Consider the following 19804-nt stretch of genomic DNA (forward strand, 5'->3'; position numbering starts at 1 on the left):
CTTTTGCCACAACAAATTCACAGGTGAGCAAGGTCAGCGGGGATTAAATGATAAACTATTACGTGGCAAAGGATGGCTTCGCACCCAAACTGCATAATTCTAAAGGCCGCGAGATCCAACCTCGCCACCCTTCTAGGCGGGAAGCTCACGGACAGGACGCCAGGCCCCAAACGCACCAAGCCCCAGCTGGGCGCACCCCCGGGTAGGCGCGCACGGGCCGCCACGCTTGGGGAGCGCGCGCGCACGCAACGGCGCGGGCCCGCCGGCGGCGGCGACGGCGACGTCACAGCCCGAGCTTTCCTTTTCGGGAGTCCCCGGCACACATCCTGTGTCCATGTTTGGGCATTTACGTCACGGCGGCAGGGCCGGGGCCTCCCGAAATGGCAGTGGCCCGGGGAGTCGGAAGCCCGGAGCCAGCGCCGCCGCAGCTATATAAGTGGGGGGGCTGTGAGTTGGGGGAGCCCGGCTGCGCTTTGGAGAGGCGAGGAGCCACCGCCCGAGGCAGGTGCCGGCGAGCGAGGGCGCCGCCGCTCCCTGACCCCTTTCCCGGAGGTGAGCGCCCAGAGCCAGAAGCCCGGGCGCCTGGGTGTGCGCGCCGCGGGGCGCCCCGACCGCCGGCCTCCTCGCCACCCGCGCGCCCCCAAGCCCAGCGGGCGAGGCCTCGGGCGCCCCGCAGCCGCCGCCGCGCCATGCTCCACCTTACCGAGTTTTCCGGCCCCGACGCGCTCCTCAAGTCCACCGAAGGCTGTTGTGCCGAACCCAGCGCTGAACTCTCCCGGCTGCCAGCCAGGGACGCTCCCGCGGCCCCGGGCTACCCTGGAGGTAAGGAGCGCGGTGAGAGGTGCTCAGACGGCGGCGCGGCGCGGGGGCGCACGATGCCTGGGAACGGCCGGGACTGGGACGCTGGAGCTGTGGGGATTCGAGCAAGGGGAGGCGCGGGGTCCTGGGGGTTGCGCACTCCCAATCCCACCCCCACCGGAACCCGTGCGTGCAGCAGGGCTTCCTTTTGCCTGTGCACGTGTGTTTTGCGTGTGCATGTTTGTGTGTGCGTCTTGGGAAGTATGCCGGCCCCTGCTGGATTAGAATGTTCAAAAGGCACTTTGCATGTGTCCGTGCACACTAAGGGCTTCGTGGGTAGGGGTTGCGGATCCGGGGGCTCGCTGTTTGGGACAGCCAGAGCTGATTCCTGCTCCCTCCCCAGCAGGAGACTTCCTGAGCTGGGCCTTGAGCAGCTGCGGCGCCGGGGGGGACTTAGCCGACTCCTGCTTCCTGGAGGGCCCTGCGCCCACGCCCCCTCCTGGCCTCAGCCTCAGTGGTAGCTTCTTCATTCAGGCGGTACCCGAACACCCGCACGATCCAGAGGCACTCTTCAACCTCATGTCGGGCATCTTAGGCCTGGCACCTTTCCCAAGCCCCGAGGCTGCAGCATCCCGGGCCCCCGTGGATGCCCCCTTCCCCGCGGGGCCGGACGCCTTGCTGTCGGGTCCTCCGGACCTTTACTCCCCGGATCTGGGCGCGGCCGCCTTCTCAGAGGCGTTCTGGGAGACTTCGCCTTCCGCGGGCGCCCCCTCGCAGTGCCTGTATGAGCCTCAGCTCTCCCCGCCCGACGTCAAGCCGGGCCTCAGGGCGCCTCCAGCCTCTCCAGCGCTGGACGCAGTCTCGGCCTTCAAGGGTCCCTACGCTCCCTGGGAGCTGCTTTCTGGTGGGGCCCCGGGGAACTGTGGGTCACAGGGAGGCTACCAGGCCGTCCCCGAAGCTCGTTTCCCCTCAATAGGGACCAAAATTGAGGACCTGCTGTCCATCAGCTGTCCCGCGGAGCTGCCAGCCGGCCCAGCCAATAGACTCTACCCCACCGGGGCCTACGACACTTTCCCCTTGGCCCCGGGTGACATAGGGGAGGGAGCCGAGGGCCTCCCGGGGCTCCTCACCCCTCCTAGTGGGGAGGGAGGGAGTAGCGGCGACGGTGGAGAGTTCTTGACCGGTACGCCGCCTCAGCTTTCCCCGCTGGGCCTTCGCAGCGCCGCCACGGCAGACTTCCCAAAACCTCTGGTGGCCGACATCCCTTCGAGCAATGGTGTGGCCGCGCCACCCGTGCCGCCGCCACCCGCCCCTTTCCCCCCGACCAAGGCGCGGCGCAAAGGGCGCCGGGGCGGCAAGTGCAGCGCGCGTTGCTTCTGCCCGCGGCCGCATGCCAAGGCCTTCGCTTGCCCGGTGGAGAGCTGTGTGCGCAGCTTTGCGCGCTCCGACGAGCTCAACCGCCACCTGCGCATCCACACCGGCCACAAGCCCTTCCAGTGCCGCATCTGCCTCCGCAACTTCAGCCGCAGCGACCACCTCACCACGCACGTGCGCACCCACACGGGCGAGAAGCCCTTTGCCTGCGACGTGTGCGGCCGCCGCTTCGCGCGCAGCGACGAAAAGAAGCGGCACAGCAAGGTGCACCTCAAGCAGAAGGCGCGCGCTGAGGAGCGGCTCAAGGGCCTGGGCTTTTACCCGCTGGGCCTCTCCTTCGCCGGCCTGTGAGCAGGCGATCGGTTTGTAGGGCGAGGCGCCGCCGCCGCTTGGCGCGCACTACGAGATCCGGTCAGGCTCCCCTCTCCGCTCTTCATCCACGTCGTCTTCGCAAGCCCCAGGGCCGGCCTCCAATCCCGCTTCCAGTTCCCACGAAGCGTCCGCAGCACACGCCCAGTTCAGCACCAGCTCTGTGGATAGCTCCCGATGTCCGGGCGCTGTGTCCCTAGTCAGCCGCGCTCTGGGGAAAGTCCCTTGAGGCCACCCACTGAATAGGCACTTCCTTGGGACTCGAGGCAGTCTTTTGTAACTGGCGCACGCCCTACGCCCTCCTCTACACCCCCCTCTCCCCAGGGTCAGGCTGGGGCAGCGCCGAGCTGGTCTCGCGCGGGACTTTGTACAGCAATGTCATTTCCAGCAGCCTTTGGTTGTAACGTTTTGCTTTGGGGTTGTCTTCCTTTCTGTTGTTAATTTTTTGTAAAGCAGACGCTACTCAAGCAGTTGACAAAACTGTTTATTTTTGCAATTAAAATTATTGTGCTAAAAGCTTACTGCATCTGTGATATAAGCTCCTGGCACTTCCCCCAGGACAGTGTATGCCAGAAGATAAAAGAAGCCGTGCTCGCAGGGTACGGGCCCTGAACATATTAGATACCCACTGCGAGGCACACCTACCAAACACTGCGGCACACAGGATGCATTCTATAAGTATGGATTGAATTAATGAATAAATATAATCACAGCCAACCTAAGGGCTAGCGGTGTTTCTGGAACTTAAAAGTGGAAATCGTGTAGGTGTTAGGCATTGTGCATCTATTATCCTCAACCCTCACAGAAGCAGACAAAAACCCCACTTCAGAAATGAAATAGTGAAGGTAACTTGCTAGGTAACCCAGCCGGGAACAGATAAGGTCAAACAGACCTGTCTGGACTCCAAAGCCTGTGTTTATTTCCCACTCACAGAATGGAGGCACTCGAGTTTAGTCCTGCTCTGCTGTTTGGAAAGGCTTCGGCAACTAGGGGGAGCCCCAGGCAGTAGCAACAGCAGCAAAAGGCTGCAGTGTTTCCAGTGCTAAAATTTGTGAATACCCATAGTGTGTAGTGTGTCATAGAGGCTCCAGCCTGTGCCTGTGCATCTGTTCCAAGAGTCTTGCTGTCAATGCCAAAAGGGTCTCAGTCTTCAGCCAAACCCTGCCTGGGTCTAGTGAGGAGCAGGCCTTGCCAGAGGCTCACCGTCCCCTTAGCTGCTCTTCCCACCAAAGTTCTCCAGGAGGTGGCAGCCCCCTTACCATCCAGTCATGCACCTGCCACAGCCCCCTTTCCCACATTTTCCTTCAGGCAAACACTTCATAGTTTGGGGGAGGAGGAACTCTGGGGTGCTAAGAAAAGCATGGCCCTGTGTTGGGGAAGGTGGGTTCCCCTTTTGCCCTCTGAACTTCCTGCCCAAAGCTTCTACACTTTGGACAGACCTTGAAGCAAAAAAAAATTGTATTGTGTATGGCTGCCCTCCTCCTCCATGACTCCTCTATGCTAAGGAAGGGAGAAGGCCGGTGTCTGGGAGCTTTATCCTCCTCACTTCTAAGCCAAGCTGTTCTTGAATTAAGAGGAACCTAGGAATCACCCCAACTTGTGAGCCTCTTGGCTTCTTCATTCCTTCCCTCTAGGATATGTTCACCCCATGCACCCCGACCCCAAGTCCAACTATTGGAGGCAGAATTATCAAGTCAGAGAATTCCATTGTTTTCTCTCTGCAGGAGGTTAAGTGCTTTCTGGTGGCTGTGTATCAATTTGTGGTAAAGGATTTGTTGTTATGTCTTCAGGGGAATTAACATTTTAGAAGAGAAGCCTGCAGAGGACAGTGTTTAACTCTGCAGAGAAGCTCAAATGGTTGAGTACCAGTGAGACAACGGGGACCCTCATGATATACCTTGCACTTCTGGGCATGGACCACCTGACTTCACTTTCCATGCAGATTAGGGTAAGGAAGGACATCAAGCCACTGCTCCCAAACCACACCACCTGAACGAGGGAGAGTGCAGCCAGGCTGGGCTCTGACCACCCCACTGCAGCCCCTCCAGCAGCATTCCATCAAGTGCTGGCAGCTCAGCTGCGCCTCCTACTTGTCCTCAGACACGTCTAGGCCCGGTATCACTGCTGAGGAAAGGGGGTCCAGGAAGTGACTTCATCGTTATCCTGCCACCAGGAGCCCAGCCAGGTTCTAGAACTCCTGACTTGAGACGTGCCTCCTGCTTCCCAAGGAACACTGCTCCAATTTTACGGATTTTAAAGGAAGAGAATACCAGGCCAGGGAGGGAGTTAAAGTTAATCAGAAAATCAACCCAAATCTGGATGGAAACAGAATTGGGGATTGTCAGAGCTTCATTTTCCCTACTTGGTATTTTGTTGTTGTTGAAGATGTATTTTATTTATTTGAAAAGCAGAATTAGAAAGGGAGAGAGAGAGAGCTTCCATCCATTGGTTTACTCTCCAAATGGCCACAATGGCTGGGGCTGGGACAGGCTGGATCCAGAAGCCAGGAGCTTCATCCAGGTGCTTCACGCACTTGGGCCATTTTTGGATGTTTTCCCAGGCACATTATCAGGGGGCTGGATTGGAAGTAGAGCAGCCAGGACTCAAACTGGCACCATTTTAACCGGTTATGCCACAACACTAACACCACACCAGATCATTTTTATCTGGAACTCAAAATATGGATGCTTTCCCAGACTCTGATCTTAGCCCTCTTTCCTACTTCAACACTCCCCCCAGAGAGTGCATTCACTGTTAGTTCCTTCAGCCATCACCCCTACATAGAGGGGAAAATGCTCTGGGACCCATATTGATCAGTTTTCTTTTTTAAGATTTATTTCTTTATTTGAAAGAGTTACAGAGAGAGACAGAGATGTAGAGAAAGGTCTTCCATCAGCTGGTTCACTCCCCAAATGGCTGCAACAGCTGGAGCTGAGCTGATCTGAAGCCAGGAGCTTCTTTTGGGTCTCCCCATGAGTGCAGGGGCCCATATACTTGGGCCATCTCCCTAGCAGGAAGCTGAATCAGAAGTGGAGCAGCCAGGACCTGAACCGGTGGCTATATGGGATGCTGGCATGGCGGGCCAGGGCTGTAACCCACTGTACCATAGTTCTGGACCCACATCCTGATCAGTTTTGTTTGCTTCAGGCAAGCCTGGGAAGAGTATCAGCTGATGGATACAAGTCTTAATTTCTTGACTTAGGGTTCCTGTTCCATGCAGGTGTTGATCTCAGATTCCTACTCAGGTAGTTACAATTCCTTGAAGGCAGTTCTCCTTCCTCAAACTGAAGTGAGGGAGATGAGGTTTAATTATTCCAGGTCTTTGCCTTCTACTTAGAGTAGCATTCTAAGCATAGGCACATATAAGGTGCATGAAGTGTTAGAGTGTATTTAAAAGGTGAGAGAGCAGACACACACATGCCTGGGCATAGTTGAGGAATGGAGTGGGCCAGAAGGAGAAAAGGGATGGGGGAGGGGAAGTAGAGAGAGAGAGCATCTCAGTGCCTTCTCCACTGGTGGTGAAGGGCCCCTCCTGGTGGCTGGTCTCTTTTATAAAGTTGGAACTGGGAGCGGCTAATTCACATAGTGCCGCCTCCTCTTCTCAGGTCCCAGGTAAAGCAGACATTACCTGGAAGGGGGCCATTCTGATTAACAAGTAGGTTGGTACTATTACACATGGGGTCCGCATTACAATTTGTGATCCTTATCTAGCTACCTGTTTATCCCATATCACAACCAGGGCCAAGGTCAGGAGTGACAAGCACTGTGCCTCCCTCCTCAGCCCTTCTGGGGTTAATCACAGCACATCTCATGCTTGCTGCATTTTTTAGTCTCGGTTCCTTTGTTTTGACCCATGTAGATTTTCTTTCCTTTCTTGCAAGCTCAACTAAGCGTTGCAAGGGTTGCCTTTTACCTTTTGTGGAGCCTTCCACGTATTCTGTAGCAGGAGTATTTGAGTTATCTGGTCAGCAACACAAGAGAACTTCAAAAATTTGTGGAAAAATGGAATGCAAATTGTGAGTTTCTTTTGGTGCAAAAATATTCTTTGAAATCCATGCATAGTTTTCTCTTAATACACATCTTCTATGTATCACAAAATAATTTTTGTATCAAAGATACTCTGCCCTAAAATGAATTCATTTTTTTATCCTATTAGAGTGAGAGAGACCAACTTTCCAGCCAGGGCTGATCCAGGCTGAAGCCAGGAGCCCAGAACTCCGTCCAGGTGTCCCACATGGTAACAGGGGCTCAAGTACTTGGGTCATCTTCTACTGCTTTCCCAGGCACATTGGCAAGGAACTGGAGCATTCAGAACTTGAACCAGTATTCTGACAAGGGATGCTGGTGTCATGGGCAGCAGCTTAGCCAGCTGAGCGACAATGCTGGCCCTGCACACACTTTTTGAAGAACCGTCATTTTATTGGAAACTGCATCCAGAAGATGTTGGTTCTTCTATTAAACTCTTTTCCATATTTATCCTCTTTCTGCCTATTGCCATCACCTCTGTCCATGTGAACTCTTTCACATGCACACACCTTGTCTACTACAATCACACGGAATCACATAAATTGCAGTTGGAAGGAGCTTATAAGAACATCCTGTCCAAACTCACTATATAGAAGAGAAAACTGAGGCCCAAGAGGTTTGGAGATTTTCTTTTAAGTGCACCCAAGTGGTGATGGACTGAAGGGGTCCCTGAACCTGTGCCTTCCAGTTCTAAGACCAGTGCATATCCACATATCCCTTCGTGGCACAAATCACTGGGCCAGTGATTGCCAACCTTTTCATTTGCCGTGCACCTGAGGAATTTGACATACTTGCCAGTAACAGGCTCACTAGAGTCCTGATTCTCACCTTACTAAGAATCTGGAGGAGGTGAGACATGGGGAAGTGTTTGCAAAGCAACCCAACATGCCTGCTGTTTCCTCTTCCTTCCCTCCAGCCTCTGAGCCCTGCTTGACTCAGGCCTGCACTATACCATACTGCCTTTTGCAGTCCCTCTGCCCCGTGCTCCCTCCTGTCATTCTGCATTACATATAATCATACTAATGGTGAAAAGTCCCTGAAACACGATTCATGGCATTTTTATGCTTTGTCTCAAACTGGCCAAGGCATCTACCCACCTACCAAAAATACACACACATCTGCAGTTAAAGCCTTCCGTATGCGCACCAAATGCATTGTCCAACCTCCCCCATTAGCTCAGTGTCCACTGGTACCCAAATGATCCCACTCGAGCTCCTTTGTGGGCAGATACCTTGTTTTATCCACATTTGTGACGCCTGTATCACCGAGCTTACTGTGCAGCACACTTCGGTGCTTAATTACTCTGTTGTTTAGTTGACAAAAAAGAAGGGGATGAAGGAAGGAAGGAAAGTGGCTGGAGAACCACGAAGCTGGGAAAGAGGAGGAGGAGGGAGGAAGAGGAGACAGCGTGAAAAGCAGCAGACAGAGGCCCTGATCTGACCACGGGATCCCACGAGTGATCCCACACACCTGGCCAGTCTGGGCCTGTCCAATTCTCTGTCCATGATCCTCTGCCTCAGCTCTGGGATGAAGATGTGTCTGTCACCGAGCCCTTCCTTGTGGTTTATCTGGCCCACATGGAGTGGGATTCAGTTTAACATTTTTAGAACACGGTTCCCATAACAACCAGGCAGGAACTGTTGTCTGTGAAATGTAGCATGGGCACGCATGCGCACATACACATACTTACATACACATACATGTGTGTATGTACATGCACACATGCGAATATGCTTGAATGCACTCACACATACACCCACACACCCACATGCATAAATAGGTGCACACTTGCATGTACTCACAAATACACAATGCACCTTTGTACATATATATACACACAGGTTTACACCTGCATACACAGGCACATGCATGCATGCACACATGTGCAGAAGCACACGCATGCATAAACATGCTCCAAGTTGTTTTCATAAATTCACAGGAAACGCAGAATAAGGACAAATATCACAACAAAGGAGGAATCAAGACAATTTAAGGATATTTTTGGCTACCCGCGAAAGTAGTTAGATTTAGGAAGTCCGCATTTTAACAGGAGAAGGCTAAGTGGATTTAACTGTAGAAGAGGGAAGGCAGGAAGGCATTGTGGTTGACTAGACTTTGGGGTTCAGCAACTTGAGTTCAGACCCTGGCTTTGCCATTTGCTGGACTCTGACATTCAGCTCCTCTGTCAGCAGAATGGCAACAATGTCTGCTTGATGGGCTCACTAGGAAGATGAAATGATATGTATAAAATTATTAGCATGATGTTTGGCTCATGGTAGTAGGAGTGGTTGGGGCCAGTATTGTGGTGCAGTGGGTTAGGCTGCCACTTGCAATGCCAGCATCCAATCAGAGCACTGGTTAGAATCCCAGCTACTCTGCTTCTAATCCAGCTCACTGCTAATGCACTTGGGAAAGCAGCAGCTCCCTGCCACCCAAGTGAGACCCAGATGGAACTCCTGGCTTGTGGCTGTAGCCTAGTCCAGCCCCAGCTGTTGTGGGAGGGAATCAAGTGGTCAGAAGATCTCTCTCCCTCCCTCTTTCTCTGTCACTCTGCCTTTCAAATAGATAAATAAATATCTTTTTAAAAAATAAGAACTGTTATTTAGGTGTTAGGAGAAGTGATTTCTCATTCACCCCATCTGAGAAGACTTGATAGAGGAGGAAAGAAATTCAGAGGCCACAGGAAGGAAGAGAAGGGAGGGGGAGAAGGGAATTTAACTTGACTTTGGCACCTGTACAACCTCAAGCCTTATTAAATTTCCCTTTCCCCAAAGCCATCTGACAAGTCTACAAATGACCTTCCTGATACTGAGTGCCCAGTGCCTCTGCCTTCATCAGAGTGGGATGAGGGTTAAAGCCCTGACCTGTAGTGCTGGCATCCCATATGGGCATCGGTTCAAGTCCTGGCTGCTCCACTTCCGATCCAGCTCTCTGCTATGGCCTGGGAAAGCAGTAGAAGATGGCCCAAGTCCTTGGCTCCCACACTCATGTGGGAGACCCTGAAGAAGCTCCTGGCTCCAGATTTCGGATTGGCTAGGCTCTGGCCGTTGTGGCCATTTGGAGAGTAAACCAGTGGTTGGAAGATCTCTGTCTCTTTCTCTGTCTCTACCTTTCTCTGTAAAAGAGTGGTATGAGGTTAAGGATAGTCCCCAGCAGCCTCACGTTTACAGAGCCCTGGGTTAGATTTAGGCTCGCTGCAGCTGGGCTGCCCCTCAAGGCCTCCTGCACAACCCTGCCCCCACACCATACTCACTGGAAATGCTGTCCTCTCTTCCTCCTCCATCGCTCAGCTCAGCCCTGGTCTTTTTTCTTTCTTTCTTTCTTTTTTCTTCTTTAAGATCTATTTATTTATTTGAAAGGCAGAGTTAGAGAGAGAGCTCTTCCATCCACTGGTTCACTCCCCGATGGCCACAGTGGCAGGGACTGGGCCAGGTAGAAGCCAGGAGTCAGGATCTTCTTGGGATCTCCCATGTGGGTGCAGGGGCCCAAGCACTTGGGCCATCTTCCAGTGCTTTTCCCAGGCATTAGCAGGGAACAGTCAGCAGTGGAGCAGCCGTGGGCATGAATCAGTGCCCATATAGAATGCCAGCATTACAGGAGATAGCTCAACACCATATGCTACAAGGCGGGCCCCAGCATGGTCTTAATTTCCCCAAACGCTGTGATTTCTCAGGCCCCACTGCAGCCCTGAGGACTTCTCCAAGCCTGGGGCAGTCAGATCGTTCCTGCCTCAGCAGCTGGGCAGGCTTTAGATCAAGTGTGTTTATTGGTGTCTGAGTGGGGTGGGGTGGGGTCAGGGCTAGGTGCTCCAGTTCCATGAAGTTCCAAGGCTGCTGCCCTAGCCAAGTGGTGGGGTTGGGTAGGAGGGAACGTGGCCAGGGAGGCCACTGCCCTTTCTTCCTTCTCTAGGTCTGGGATGAGATTTGTGACGGGGACCTGTACTCCTAGGCGTAATCCTGAGGGTGGGATTAGGTCTCAGGACACTACAGGGCCTGGCCACAGCCACCAATTCCGCTGGTTCCCTAGGAACACCCAGAGATCGTCCCAGGAGGCCTCCGCGGAGACCACGCCTCTGACCCAAGGTCGCCAAGCGCACGACCCAGGAGCGCGTCCCACGAGGCCGCTTACAGACCGTGGCGCACACCCCAGAACCATGCCCGCGCCCACCGCGGGATTTGCCCCCCCTTCACCCCCCCCCCCCCGATTGGGAGCAGGCCCAAGCCAGAGTGGTAGGAATTAGGTGAGGAGAGCTGACTAAAGGTGGGCGGCCGAGGCCACAGCTGGAGGCGATCGGGGCGGGGAGTGCACTGGGTGGTGCCCAGAGCTGGAAAGACTGGGATAGGCAGGAGCGCGGCGCGATCCGTCCCTGCGCCCCCGGGGCGGCGCCGCGAACCCCTCCCCCATCTGAGCCACCTCCCGCGGAAAACGTGGGGTCCCGGCGCAGCCGCTTCTGCCTGCATCTGCCGCTCCCCGTCTCTCGTAGAGCCCGCCCCGGAGGAGGGGCCGGCTCCGCCCCACCTCCTCGCTGCCTCCCTCCCCCTTCCCTTGCTTTCCTCCGACCGCGCGCCCCCTCCTCCCTCCCCACCTCCCTCCCTCCCTCCTCCATCCTTCCCCCACCCGGTTTGTGCGCCCCTCCCGCTGCGACTGGCTGGGACGCTCGGCCGCCCCCGCCCCAAGAGGGAGGCGGGGGCGCTAGCCGCGGCGGCCACCCGAGGCTGCGGAGGGGAACGAGATCTGAGGCCCCGAGGCGGCCCTGCGTCTGGGCCGGGCACGCGGGGGCTGCCTGTGCACCCCCAGCCCCGGGCCGCGGGCCTGGCCTCGCCGCGGGCTGGAGGAGGTAAGGGCGAGTCGCGGGCGCGCTGCGGGACTGCTACTGGAGAGGGAACGCAGGGAGGACCCCAGCCCTGCCTCCTGCTTCCCCTTGCTTCTCCCCCGCAACCCCCCGGAGGCCCGCGAGGCCGCCCGACCAGGATGGATTCTGGGCAGGCCAGGCCAGAGACAAGCAAGGGGTTAATTTAAGGAATTAAAATCAGAACGGTTTGAAACCAGCCTTCCCCTCCCCCCTCCCCGCTTTGCCTATCGCTCACTCAGAGCCAGGTCGGAGGTGGGGGGGTGGGCGGGTCGGGGCCCCAGCACCCTATTGGGATTCCGGACCTTGGAGAGCGGAGGCTAGAGGGAGGGAGGGGGGAGCCCCCAAACCCCATCCTTCCGCCACCTGCCTCTTACGGGTGGGGGAGGGGCTTGGTGCCAGGCCTGGTTGGGCACCTGTGCGGGTGTCTGCGTGCCGGTGTGCACGTGTGACATTCTGGAGGTGTGCATGTGTGTGCACCCATGTTTCTATCTGCTCACATTCCGGTGCCTGCGCGGTCACTGTGCCCGCAGTGGCTCTATATGTGTCTGCATTGCTTTGCGTGTGAGTGTGTGACACCCACGGTGCCTGTGTGGGCTGCCCACAGTTGCCTGTGAGTACAGAATGGGACCCCCCTTCCTCCGTGGGCTGAGGCTGCAGCAAGGGGCTCAGGTGGTTTTCTAGGTGTGGGATCCAGGTGCTGGAGCCCGTGTGTGTGTGACCTTGGAGCTGTGTGCTTGTTTGCAAGAGCAACAGTGAGCGGGATCTTAGAACAGAAAAAGCAGGGTTGCCAGGAAGCAGAGGACTGCCCTCACTGACCCCTGTGGATCTTCACTTCCCTGGGAGGTCCGCGTTTCGCAGCCACAGTGCAGGTGTGGAGAGCCAGAGACCTGGCCTTGGCCTTCTGGAGGACTTCAGGGGGACTGAGAGAGGCAGGGGCAGTCCTTTCTTCCCCACCTGCAGGGGTGTAAATGGGAGGGACGTAGACTTAGACCCATGCTTAGAATCCCTCCACCTGCTGGCAGATGCCTCCTGGAAGCATGGCACTTAGAGGTTCTTATGTGGCTTGTAACTCCATCTATCCACATCCAAACCTTCTTCTGTCATTTCTCCCTCTCTGCTCCTTTCTTTCCTGCATGTGGATTTGATATGGAAAGAGGAAGAAAGAACTGTTGGGCCCTGAAGGCCGAGTGGGAGGGAGAGGAGATGGCTTGGGCAGGCAGGTGGGAAAACCTTCAAAAACAAACTCTGCTAACTTCTCAGTTTTCCCTGATGTGAATTTATCACACACACACACAAACACACACACAGAGTATTTGGTGATGTCCACACCATTGTTCCTAGATTTCAGGAGGCCTCACTTGTTTCTTTTGGGGTATATTTGTAGCAGGAAGGAGGTGATGGTTGTTGAAAGGTAGTTGCCAGTCTTGCCTTCCTACCTCTCTGGTGGCCCGTCAGGTTATTCATTCAACAAACAGTTACTGACTGCTACTGTGGAGTTATCTGTGAGCCTTCAGGTGTGGGAGTGCTATTTCCCTCACCACCAGAAGGGACAGAGTGTTGAGACAGAGACCAAAAATTCTGAAATCAGTGGTGCCGAGTTCAAATCTTGGTTTATCACAGCTTCGGTTAGGCATTGGTGTGTAACAAACTACCCTACAATTTAGGGACTTAGAACAGCAGTGAGTGAGTATTTCTCTTGGTGTGCAGGTTGGCTGTGACTGTAGCTGTGGGCTCTGGGGTCTCGCTTGGACACTCACACAGCTGCCTTCAGCTGAGGGGCTGGCACGAGAGGATCATCAAGGTGGCCTCTTATTCTTGTGGTCTGTCTCCCTCTGGCATCATTTGGTTGTCAAGCCCCAGTTTCGTACCTGGCAGCTGGGCCCCAAGAAGGAGTATTCCAGGAGGAAGTCCTAAGGTGCACCTGCTTATCAAGCCTCTGCCTACCTCAGGCTGGCTAATGTCCCATGGGCCAAAGCAAGTCACATGGCCAAGTGTGTGTGGAAGGGTATCACATGGTGGGGACCATGGCTCACTGGGGGCTACCAAAGCTACAGACTGTCAAAGTCCTTACTGGCTTTGGGCAAGTGACTTGGCCACGTTGAGCCTGCATTTCTTCATCATAATACAGAGATGATAACAAGCGTATTCAGAAAGTTTGTGGGAAAGTGGAATTAAAATATTTATTCTGTTGCAAAATATTTTTTAAATCCGTGCATAGCTTTTGCAGAATATGCATTTTCTATTAACTTTTTGAAGAGCTTTTATACCACTTTCTCATCAGTGTTGTTCCATGGACTAAAGGACTAGCGTGGTGTCTCATTGGAATAATTAGACGATAAATATTCACTGCTTGGATTGTTGAACCATAAGCTTCCTAGCAGCATGACTGTCAGCGTTCATGTGCCTGGCATGGGCCTTCAGCTTGACTTCTTTCGCTGGGTAGATAGAAGCCTTGATGCTCAGCGAGAGTGAGTGACAGCGTAGGGGAGATACAGCAAGTTCTTACCTCCCAGTAGGTGACTGATACAGCCAGGAAAGCACCTGTAATTCAAGGTGATTCTTGGAGGGTGGACTTTGCCTCTCAGAAGATGGCCAGCCTTCAGAGACTGGATAAAAGTGACATGACTGGATTAATATTTGCAAAGAAGCCATAAGAATCAAAGCTTGAGGAGTTACCCCGTATTAGACAGTCTTGTGTCCAGAAGAAGCAGATACAGGTCTGAACCTGGCTGTGGGGGAAGTAAGAAGCCCAGTCAGTGACTGGTGAGATCTGAGGGCACTGGGCTGGGGGTTGCTATCCAGGGTGCTGAGTAGACCATAAAGCTATTGGCCAAGAGAGGAAACCTGAAAAAGAAGCAGGTGTGAAGCTGGGGTTTGTGGTATTGTGAGTTCAGTATTAGCCGTAGTAAAAATTGTGCCACCAACACTGAAATGGTGCATTTTTCTTTTTTTTTTCTTTTTTTCTTTTTATTTTTTTGACAGGCAGAGTGGACAGTGAGAGAGAGAGACAGAGAGAAAGGTCTTCCTTTGCCGTTGGTTCACCCTCCAATGGCCGCCGCGGCCGGCGCGCTGCGGCCGGCGCACCACGCTGATCCGATGGCAGGAGCCAGGAGCCAGGTGCTTTTCCTGGTCTCCCATGGGGTGCAGGGCCCAAGCACCTGGGCCATCCTCCACTGCACTCCCTGGCCACAGCAGAGGGCTGGCCTGGAAGAGGGGCAACCGGGACAGAATCCGGCGCCCCGACCGGGTGTGCCGGCGCCACTAGGCGGAGGATTAGCCTAGTGAGCCGCGGCGCCGGCGTGAAATGGTGCCTTTTTCATTCTCTACCTCTCTGCTGGCTAGTTCTAAGAGGCACTTTTTAAAAAAGATTTATTTATTTGAAAAGCAGAGCTACAGAGAGGCAGAGGCGGGGAGGGGGGCAGTCTTCCATCTGCTGGTTCACTCCGCAGATAGCTGCAATGGCCAGAGCTGCACCAATCCAAAGCCAGGAGCCTGGACCTTCTGGGTCTCCTACGTGGGTGCAACAGCCCAATAATTTGGGCCATCTTCTGCTGCTTTCCGAGGCCATAGCGGAGAGATGGATCGGATGTAGAGCAGCCGGGCCATGAACTGGTGCCCACATGGGATGCCGGCACTGCAGGCAGCGGCTTTACCCACTATGCTACAATGCCAATCCTGAGGCACTTTTAAAAAACAAATTGCCTTCCATTCTAGGTCTAAGGCATCGAATTGTCCATGCCTCAGGCCAGCAGAAGTGATGGTATAGAGTAGAATTACTTTACCTCTAAGAATCCTTTAAATATGTTCAGGTCTCGCTCATCCTAGAAACTGCTCTGGATCCACCCTTGCTGTCTCCTGCCCTTCAAAGCAGAGCTCCTGTGTCCACTCATGGCCTCCCCTCCGTACACATGAGCCAGGCTCATCACAGCAGCAAGCAGCCCTCTTGAAGTCACTTCTGCTCATGCCCATGCTGTCGACTCTGCTTCTACTGTGGCCCACTCCTTCTCTCCTTGACATCCTTGGCCCATTTCTGCTGCTGGTCCTTAGGAACATCTTGGTTCCTCTGCCCCTCTGCCTCTCTGAGCATCCCACATTTCCCCCTGCTCTCTTCTCTCTGCACTCTCTCCAGGGGCCTGCTTGTCCAGTTTCATTGTTATGCTTGAGCTGTCAAAACTATTTTTGGTTGCATATTGCAAACTATTTACTCCATATCTCTACTTCCAAAGCCCACTGGAATCTCAGGTTCATGGAATCCACAACCAAACTCATGGTCTGGCTCCTAAAACCTGCCCCGCTCCATCCTTCCTCCTTACTAAGCTACATCTTCATCCACTCAATTGCTAAAAACCTGAACATGAGCCTTACCCTGACTCCTCCCTTTATTACCTGCCACAGTTGTTCTTTCTCCAGGATTGCCTGACTCCTTCCTTAAAATGATTTCCATTGCCCAGATCCCAACAGCCTTGGCTCCCTGTATCCCATTCTCTGTAAATCTAATCAAGTCCTTGCCATTTGTTCATTCATTCCACAGCCAATTACTGAGCACCTACTGCAGGCCAGGCACTGTTATATGGTGAATGTTGGGCACCAGCACTGATTGAGACCTACCATGTCTTTCATTTCCTTGCCTTTGTACGTGTTCTTTCGTCTGCTTAGAATGCCTTTCTTCTGCTCCTCATACCTGAGTCCTCGCCTGCTGGCAATTCTACTTTTGGTCTTGAGTAAATTGAGATACTGCCACCTCCAGGGGTTCTCCATTGCCTCAATGCCTCAAGTTAGGTGAAGTACAGAACCCTGTACCAGTCTCTCACCTAACTTAAGTTTTTAAGTTATTTTTACATTTTTATTTATTTGAAAGGCAGAAAGAGATCTTCCATCCGTTGATTCATGACTCAAATGCCTACACAGTTGGGGCTGGGCCAGCCCAAAGCCAGGTGCCTGGAACTCAGTTTAAGTCTCTCATGTGGATAGCAGGACTCGAGTACTTGGGTCATCGCTTGCTGCCACCCATAGCGCACATTAGCTGGAAGCTGGATTCAGAAACATCGCCAAGACTCGAACCCAGGTACTTTTGATACGGGATATAGATGTCCCAAGTGGTGTCATAAGCACTGAACCAAGTACACGCTCCTTCCCTAACAGCTGTCTCGTGACCACATCATCTGACACCTCAGTCTGTCCCAGTAAATCACAAGCTCCTTGAAGGCTAGAACTGGATCCTGTTTGTGTGTCTTTTATATGGATCTAGCACTTACCTAGCATCCCTAGTATAGTTCATGGCACAGAGTAGGTTCTCAGCAAAAGTACGTAAATGAATTCATGTTTGAGGACAGTTTGGGAGAGAAGTCTAGGCTAGAATATAGATGTGAAAGGGTGTTGATTGCAAGGGAGAGAAATCCAACCCGAATTACGTTCAGCAAAAGATCTTTGCCAGTTTCTGCAACTGGAAAGAAGGGAGATGAGTGAGTCTCAGGGATAACTGCACCCAGGTTCTCGACAGCATGCTGAGCACTCTCTCTCTAGCCCTTGGCTCAGCTTCCTGTTGATGCTGCTGTGTTTTCTTCCTCACCATGGGTAGGCTTTCTCTGTGTGATGGACAGAGGCTGCACAAAGCCGTAGACCACATGATCATCCTAGCCTGTGATCCGAGAAGGACAAAAGGACTCCTGGATCTTTCAACATCAACTCCCAGTGAAGAACGTTATTGACTCAGCATGAGGAATGGGCTCAACTCTGAGTCAGTCACCATGGCCGAGGAGATGGGGATACTGGGTGGGCCAGGCCTGGGTTATGTGTCCACCCTGCTAGTATCAGCAGTGCTGCTAGAACCACATGGAGTTGAGGAAGGCTCACCCAAGGATGTGGTGCTGCTGTTACAAGAAGGAGATGACTTGCTGAGCAGATGAAAATGGTGATGTCCACTGCAGGAATTATCAGTAACCACAAGGTCGGGGAAGCTGCAGAAACGCAAGAAGAGCCATGTTTCTGGCAGAGTGAACGTGTGAGAACATGACCGTAGTCAGGAGCTAGAGCAGACACGTTTCTGAGGATGGTTGCCCTAGTCTGAATAGGTAACACTCATAAGCCTGAAAAAAAAAAAGGCTCTGCCTAGTTCAGCTGGTAGAGTCCTATGTAAATTAAATCTTGAGCTGAACTTAAAAGAAAGCAGAAGACTTGGGGCTGGTGCTGTGGCGCAGTGGGTTAAAGCTGCTGCCTGCAGTGCCAGCATCCCATATGGACACCAGTTCAAGTCCCAGCTGCTCCTCTTCCCATTCAGCTCTCTGCTATAGCCTGGGAAAGCAGTAAAGGATGGCCCAAGTCCTTGGGCCCCTGCACCCTCATGGGAGACCCAGAAAAAGCTCCTGGCCTCGGGATCAGCTTAGCTCTGGCTGTTTTGGTCATTTTGGGGGGTGAACCAGTAGAATGGAAGACATCTCTCTCTCTCTCTCTGGCTCTATCTCTCTCTGTAACTCATTTTTCAAATAAATGAAATAAATTTTAAAAGGGAGGGAGGGAGGGAGACTTGAGGTAAATGTTCCAGGTGGGAGAAGTCTAAGTGCCTGAGGATGGCAAGGAGGAGGGCCAGACTGGAAAGGCAGGTCTCAGAGCTGCACAGGTTGCTGGTTCTGGGACTCCAGAAGACTAAGGAAAATCTCCGAGTGTCCTCTCTTGGTGCTCATAGCACAGGACTGGGATGAAATTCAAACAGACAACACTTTTTTCCTTTTCCTTCTCTCCCTCCATCCCCAACTCCATGCCTCCATCACCTTCTTGCTCACATTCAGGCAAGCTTTGTGCTTATGCAAAGGAGGTATGTTGATCATTCCTCAGCTCCACCTCCAGGTGGAGAAAAACTGGGGCTGGCCGGCCTGGAGTGAAGAGCCTCCCGGTTCTCTCTCCCTTGCCCCGCCTTGTACATCCATCCACAGTCCTGTACTTCCAGACTTGCCCTTTCTCCTGTGCTCTGTGTGCAGGAAAAAAGGGTGCTTCAAAAATGCATAGTGGGGGCTGGCGCTGTGGCACAGTGGGTTAAAGCCCCAGCCTGCAGCACCAGCATCCCATATGGGAGCCAGTTCGAGTCCTGGCTGCTCCTCTTCCAATCCAGCTCTCTGCTATGGCCTGGAAAAGCAGTGGAGGATGGCCCAAGTCTTTGGGCCCCCACACCTGTGTGGGAGACCCAGAAGAAGCTGCTGGCTCCTGGCTTCAGATCGGCTCAACTCTGGCCATTGTGGTCATTTGAGGAGTGAACCAGTGGATGATAGACACCTCTCTCTCTCTCTGTAACTGTCTTTCAAATAAAAATAAATCTTTTTTTTTAAAATATGAGTGCATGGTAGTAGGGGCTGGCATTGTGGCATAATAGGTTAAGTCACTACCTGTGATGCTGGCATCCCATATGGGCACCAGTAGAAGATGGCCCAAGTGCTTGGGCCCCTGCACCCATGTGGGAGACCCAGATGAAACTCCTGGCTCCTGGTTTCAGCCTGGCCCAGGCCCAGCTATTGTGGCCATTTGGGGAGTGAACCAGTGGATAGAAGATCCTCTCTCTCTCTCTGACTGTCAAGTAAATAAATAGATCTTTTTTAAAAAGATTTATTTTATTTTATCTATTTGAAATGGTCTGGCACATGGGTGCAAGGGCCCAAGCACCTGGGCCATCCTCTACTGCTCTCCCAGGTCCATTACCAGGGAGCTGGATTGGAAGTGGAGCAGCTGGGACTCGAAGAGGCAGAGGCTTAACCTTCTATGCCACATAGCTGGTCCCAATATAAGTCTAAAAAAAAAAAAAAGTACATGATGGGAGGGGCAGGAAAGAGGAGGCTGGCTCTTCCCAAGCCCGGAAGTGTCCTCCACCAGAAGGACCAGCCCACACGGAGGCCCAGCCACAGAGCCGACCATGCACTACAGAACAGCCCCATTCTCCAGCAGCCATGGGTGGGTGTGACTGCGTTCTCTAACATCCCTGGTCACTTTGCCAACTTCTTCAGCTATGTCTATTGTTATTAGTTCAGGTTTTCTATTTCTTTTTGAGTCAATTTTGGTCATTTATATTTTTCCTAGAAGACCATTCAGTTCATCCTGATTTTCAAAAATTTGAGTCAAGAGTTGTACCTGATAGCATTTTCATAAATTTTTTAAAAATCTCTGTGTGTGATTTGTAGTGTTGGGTATTTGTGTTCTTTCCTTTTCTCTCTCTTGCTCTTTGAATAGATTTGCTGGAAGGCTGTTTGTTTTAAAATATTTTTAAAAATTTATTATTTATTTGAGAAGCAGAGTTACAAATAGACAGAAGGAGAGACAGAAAGAAAGGTCTTCTATCCGCTGGTTCATCCCCCAAATGACCACAAGAGCTGGAGCTGGGCTGATCTGAAGTCCGGAGCCAGG

General features: G+C 53.0%; 2 protein-coding genes across 4 annotated transcripts in view; both read left to right on the forward strand.

The window, feature by feature from the left end:
• The first annotated feature begins 356 nt into the window (after positions 1 to 356).
• Positions 357 to 3251, forward strand: EGR4 (early growth response 4). Of its 2 annotated transcripts, none has more exons than XM_017340669.4 (2): positions 357 to 822; positions 1202 to 3251. In XM_017340669.4, exons 1-2 carry the CDS (start codon positions 381 to 383, stop codon positions 2521 to 2523), a joined length of 1764 nt encoding a protein of 587 aa, XP_017196158.3. In that variant the 5' UTR covers positions 357 to 380; the 3' UTR covers positions 2524 to 3251. The 2 variants fall into 2 exon arrangements, with proteins under 2 accessions (XP_017196158.3, XP_069925043.2); XM_070068942.2 differs by having other exon boundaries at positions 359 to 822; positions 1205 to 3251.
• A 7849-nt stretch (positions 3252 to 11100) lies between these two features.
• The window catches only part of FBXO41 (F-box protein 41), a 29455-nt gene continuing 20751 nt past the window's right edge, over positions 11101 to 19804 (forward strand). The window contains exon 1 of one of the 2 annotated variants that reach the window (XM_089327542.1): positions 11101 to 11404. The gene's annotated coding sequence lies outside the window, so the exon portion shown is untranslated. The remainder of the gene's footprint in view (positions 11405 to 19804) is intronic. The other variant, XM_089327541.1, reaches the window with a different exon arrangement.

This window comes from Oryctolagus cuniculus, chromosome 2, assembly GCF_051225735.1.
Source record: "Oryctolagus cuniculus isolate XC-2025 breed Fujian yellow rabbit chromosome 2, ASM5122573v1, whole genome shotgun sequence".
Lineage (NCBI taxonomy): Eukaryota > Metazoa > Chordata > Mammalia > Lagomorpha > Leporidae > Oryctolagus > Oryctolagus cuniculus.